The sequence below is a fragment of the Cucumis sativus genome, chromosome 5 (genome assembly GCF_000004075.3).
Source record: "Cucumis sativus cultivar 9930 chromosome 5, Cucumber_9930_V3, whole genome shotgun sequence".
Lineage (NCBI taxonomy): Eukaryota > Viridiplantae > Streptophyta > Magnoliopsida > Cucurbitales > Cucurbitaceae > Cucumis > Cucumis sativus.
This window is the reverse complement of record NC_026659.2, coordinates 4,193,757-4,198,418: the sequence shown is the minus strand read 5'-3', so window position 1 is coordinate 4,198,418 and position 4,662 is coordinate 4,193,757. Positions and strand designations below refer to the sequence as shown.

The window sequence follows — 4,662 nt, the reverse complement described above, 5'->3', positions numbered from 1 at the left end:
TAATTACATGTACGAAAATTTAGAGAGTAAACCTAGTAATATAATAATAAGATGCAGCAACCTTTTGTACTAAGGTGTAAATGTGAATTATTTTCTCTGGAAACTTTTAAAATTAATGTGATTTTAAGGAAGAAAATAAATTGTAATTGAAAGTTGTGAAATTGTGTTATGCGTTGAAAATGTGATTAAATTAAATACCAATAAATTGGTAAAGTGGGAAAAGAAAAAGGATTTGATATGACATTTTGTTTTCTTTCCTACACAACTTTTTTTGGTAGCTGCCGACACAATAATACATAATGGAAATTAATTTCTCCCTCTATATAATCTTTTTTTAAAAAATCGAATTTCATACTACGAATAATTAAACTATTTTTAAATATAATAATATTATCATAATACGTATTATTATTTATATCTAATCTTGATAGAGTTTTGCTGCTAAATATTTTTCATAAATTTAATTTTTTAAAATAGTTAGTAAAATAAAATTTATTAAAAGTTAAAAATTCGACTGATATTTTGCAAATAGGATAGTTAGTGGTCCATATATATAATTATTGATAATTTAATATCTTTTATAAGATCGTGTAATAAAATAAATTAAAATATTTATCCCATGTTGCAAAATTTTGAATTTTATCAGAGATAGACATTTATCAATATGACTGATAGAAGTATATTAGTGTCTATTTTTGATAGAATTTAAAATTTTTCTACATGTTCGTGGTAAGTATTTTGTTAAATTTACTATTTTTCTTTTTATTTAAATAGTTTTATAAAAGTTGTTTTAGATTATAAAATTAGTTTTAACTAATTGAATATTACATCAATATTTGTTTGAAGTTTGTTTTTTAAACTTATAAATTTAGGTTGTATAATATCTAAATTACTGCGGAACAATTTTGGACTAATCACAAATTGTCACTTTATTTTTAAATATAACAAAATATTTACAAAATCTTGTTGTCAATCTACAACGGACCTCGAACAAGGTAAGTAATATGTGTTTAGGGGTGCTAAAAAAGTCAATTACCCGAAAAATCCAATCAATGAAAATTTTGTGGGTTAGGTTAGTTCAAAAGTTAAGAAAAAAACAACCTAGACCAACTCGAAACTATTGTTAATTTTAAAAATTATATATGTTTCTTCTACTATTGTATATACATATATTTATCTTAATTTTATGATTTTTTTTAATTATCCAACAACTCTGGATAGTTGTTGTTGATAATGTAAATTGAAATTGAGTTGTTAATCTCAATTCAATGGAGCAAAACTAATTTACATGCTAAACATTTTGTTTAATTTTAGAACAAAAAATTAAAGAAGGTAACCTAATTAACCCAAAATGTACAACCATAAAGCATTTGGGTTGGGTACGTTGGATTCATTATTCAATAAGAATTATTTAGGGTGAAGAGATATACAATCCGAACAATTGAGTTTGGTCTAAAAAGTGCTCGAAATCTAACCCAACCTAATCCACAGATACCTCTATTTCTGTCTAAGTTTATCTTGATCTATTATTATTGACGTAGATTGATTGGAGTATTTTGATATATTTTATATAAAATTTGACCTTTCAAATAATTTATCTATTATTAAGTATTTAGTATCCTCTTTTGCTAAGAATCTTATTTAGCATATTTACGAAGAAATCCCGATACAAAAACATTGATTGGGCCTAACGGCCCAAAAGAAACTCCTAGCCCAGCCCAGAATCGAGTGGACTAAAACTTTGTAGGGTGGAATTTCTTCAAACAAATGTTTCCTTTCTCCTCCTCGTCTCTGAAACTATCAAGCAAAGAGATGTGGCGCACCATTGACGCCCATCTGAGGTCCGTACGCCTCCTTCCCAGTCTCTCTTCTTCTTCGTCTTCTTCTTCATCTTCTTCTCGATTCTCCTCCGGCCGTTCTTTTGTCACTCGCTCAGTTTCAACAACCCATTTCTCTCCTCCACCCAAGCCTCACTCAATTACTCTCTCTAAAACCCTAGCGTTTCCTCCTCTCATTAACTATTTATCGAGTGTTTCCTGTTTTAGCCTTGGAATTCAACGCCTCCCAGGATCGAACTACGGTGTGTTGGTGTTGGCGAGGTGCATTACCTCTTCAGTCTACTCATTGGAGTGGAATGAACCAGTGTCGTGTTCCGAAGTTGGAGATGGTGGTTTTCGGAGTGTTCGTGAAGGAATTAGCGATGGTGAAGGGGATGAAGTTGAGGAGGATTCTAGACCGTCTATTCCTGTCAGAGCTTATTTCTTCTCCACTAGGTTGCAATTTCTTTCACTCTTTGCTATTTTATTGCTTGGAATGCTTAATTCAATCATATGGTGGTGTTCTTTTGGTCTTCTTTGTTCCCTTTCACCTTTTGCAGTTTTCTGGGATTCTTTTAATGTGGCTTGAGAAAAGTTTGAACGACTAAAAATCTTCGTGAAGTTTTAAACCAGCAATTGTGAGCTGTAAACTTGTGTATTTCTGATGTATTCTTTTTTTCAATTCTTTTCTTTGATTCAGTGTGGATTTGAGAAGCTTGGTAGATCAAAATAAACGTAACTTTATCCCGCCATCTTCTCGTATGACGAATTACGTAGTACTTAAGTTCGGGGATCTTTGTAATGTGAACGTAAGCTTGCTTTGTAGTCGAGTATTGTTCAATGGTTACTTGGATGAGTACACTTTGATGACACTTTTTTTTTCCAGACTCATGGTGCCAGCATTAGAGGAAGTGATTGCTGTTTCATGGTAGTTTTTCAGTATGGCTCTATTGTGCTGTTTAACGTTCGTGAACATGAGGTTGATGGGTATTTGAAAATTGTAGAGAAACATGCATCCGGATTGCTGCCTGAAATGAGAAAGGATGGTAAGGAAATCCGAATATATTTTTATACAGATTTTTTTCTATTTGATTTAGTTGGTGGTGGTTGTAGTGATAACTGATATAAAGCACTAAGGGTGCACTTATCAGAAAGGGGAATAAGAAAGGAGGAGATAAGCCATCCTCCCTTTCTAGAACTAATTATTAGAAATGGCCCTGTCTAAGTTGATTGGAATGGTAGAGTAGTTTCATAAAAATATCAATGAGAGGGACTTGTAAATCTATTTTGAAAAGTTATAGATTCATTTTTCTCCCAATTGATCAAAAGTAGCCTTGACAGCATTGCTTCATGCATTTCTTGATGATTTTTTTATTTTTTTATTTTTATTTTTTTATGTTTACTTCTTAACTGCCTTCAGTTCCATTAAGTATGTTCCCCTGCTATTTGATGTTGTGTGTTACTTAAAATTTCAGTAGTGGAAGTGTGTGGTTGTCTTAATTTGGAAGTTGTATGAGTTTGTAGAGTATGAGGTTAGAGAGAAGCCTGCCTTGAATACATGGATGGAAGGAGGCTTGGACTACATAATGCTGCAGTACTTGAATATTGATGGCATACGTACCATAGGTAGTGTTCTTGGTCAGAGTATTGCTCTGGATTACTATGGGCGACAGGTAGTTACCTTATCTGACTTGACATTTTAATGCTAGTTACTGTTGATGATATTTGACATGATACAACCACACTATTAACATTTGGTTCACAGGTTGATGGGATGGTTGCAGAATTCACTGACATCAACCGTGAAATGGAAGCAACTGGGAAGTTCAAAATGAAGAGAAAGAAACTTTTCCAGTTGGTGGGAAAGGCGAATTCAAATCTTGCTGATGTCATTTTGAAGCTTGGACTTTTTGAGAGGCAAGTTAGTTATTTCCGTAAATAATTAGTTTGTGTATAGAATTGTATTTACTTGTCTCCAGAAGAGACAAATGTACTTCATATGATCGAGCAAGAAGAAAGTAATTTTATGTTGTTTACCTTCACTTACCAAATATAAGGTTCTGGGTCATCTGTGATTTAGCACTTTCCATTATCAACATTCTAACATGGGAAGTGTCCTTGTTATTCATATTCCCTATCGAATCATTCTCTCTCAATTAACAACTTATGTATGATCTGTCCTCGTGTTATTGAGTATACTGTTCCCTTTTACTTGACATTTTTTTTGGACCTTTTTTCAGATCTGACATTGCATGGAAGGATGCAAAATATGCTCAAATATGGGAATATCTCAGAGACGAGTTCGAGTTAACACAGAGATTTGCAAGTCTGGATTTCAAATTGAAGTTTGTGGAGGTAGTACCATCTAGTTAAGATGAGAATATGCTCCTCTTGATTCTTTATTCGTTGATATGCACATATAAGTCATCTTGAACTCCACCCAATGACTCTTTGTTCCTCTCTTTTTTTGTCAGCATAATATTCGATTCCTACAAGAGATTCTTCAAAACAGGAAATCAGATTTTTTGGAATGGCTGATCATTGCATTGATCGGTGCAGAAATTTTACTCTCACTTTATGACATTATTCATAGATCAGCAGCTAATCTTTAGCACTGTTTGCTTTCTGATCCTTGGAGTTGGAAGTGCGCAATTTTGGCTCCCTGTATTGGGGTACTATATCGCCACTGCAATTTATTCAATGTACATAGCTATGTAAATTTGGAACATTCTGCTATACAACTCCGATAATTTCGGATAGCTCTCTAAGGGTGCTAAAAGAGTATTTTAAACAGTTCTATAATTCTTTGTTGAAGTAATGAATCTCAGCCTTGTCTTCTTATTTC

At 32.8% G+C, this 4,662-nt stretch overlaps 1 protein-coding gene across 1 annotated transcript; it reads left to right on the top strand.

Moving 5' to 3' along the window:
• The first annotated feature begins 1,767 nt into the window (after nucleotides 1–1,767).
• On the top strand, nucleotides 1,768–4,662 carry LOC101222647. The gene is made up of 7 exons (XM_004143557.3): nucleotides 1,768–2,273; nucleotides 2,518–2,626; nucleotides 2,704–2,863; nucleotides 3,342–3,490; nucleotides 3,583–3,734; nucleotides 4,058–4,172; nucleotides 4,292–4,662. The coding sequence occupies exons 1-7, from the start codon at nucleotides 1,768–1,770 to the stop codon at nucleotides 4,427–4,429; spliced, it is 1,329 nt and encodes a 442-aa protein (XP_004143605.3). The 3' UTR covers nucleotides 4,430–4,662.

Excerpts from the sequence above, each read along its gene's own strand:
- LOC101222647 (XM_004143557.3), top strand. The coding sequence starts at position 1,768 with ATGTTTCCTTTCTCCTCCTCGTCTCTGAAACTATCAAGCAAAGAGATG. Across the intron at positions 2,627-2,703 it reads GGGATCTTTGTAATGTGAAC|ACTCATGGTGCCAGCATTAG; the intron begins GTAAGCTTGCTT and ends TTTTTTTTCCAG. Across the intron at positions 2,864-3,341 it reads GCCTGAAATGAGAAAGGATG|AGTATGAGGTTAGAGAGAAG; the intron begins GTAAGGAAATCC and ends ATGAGTTTGTAG.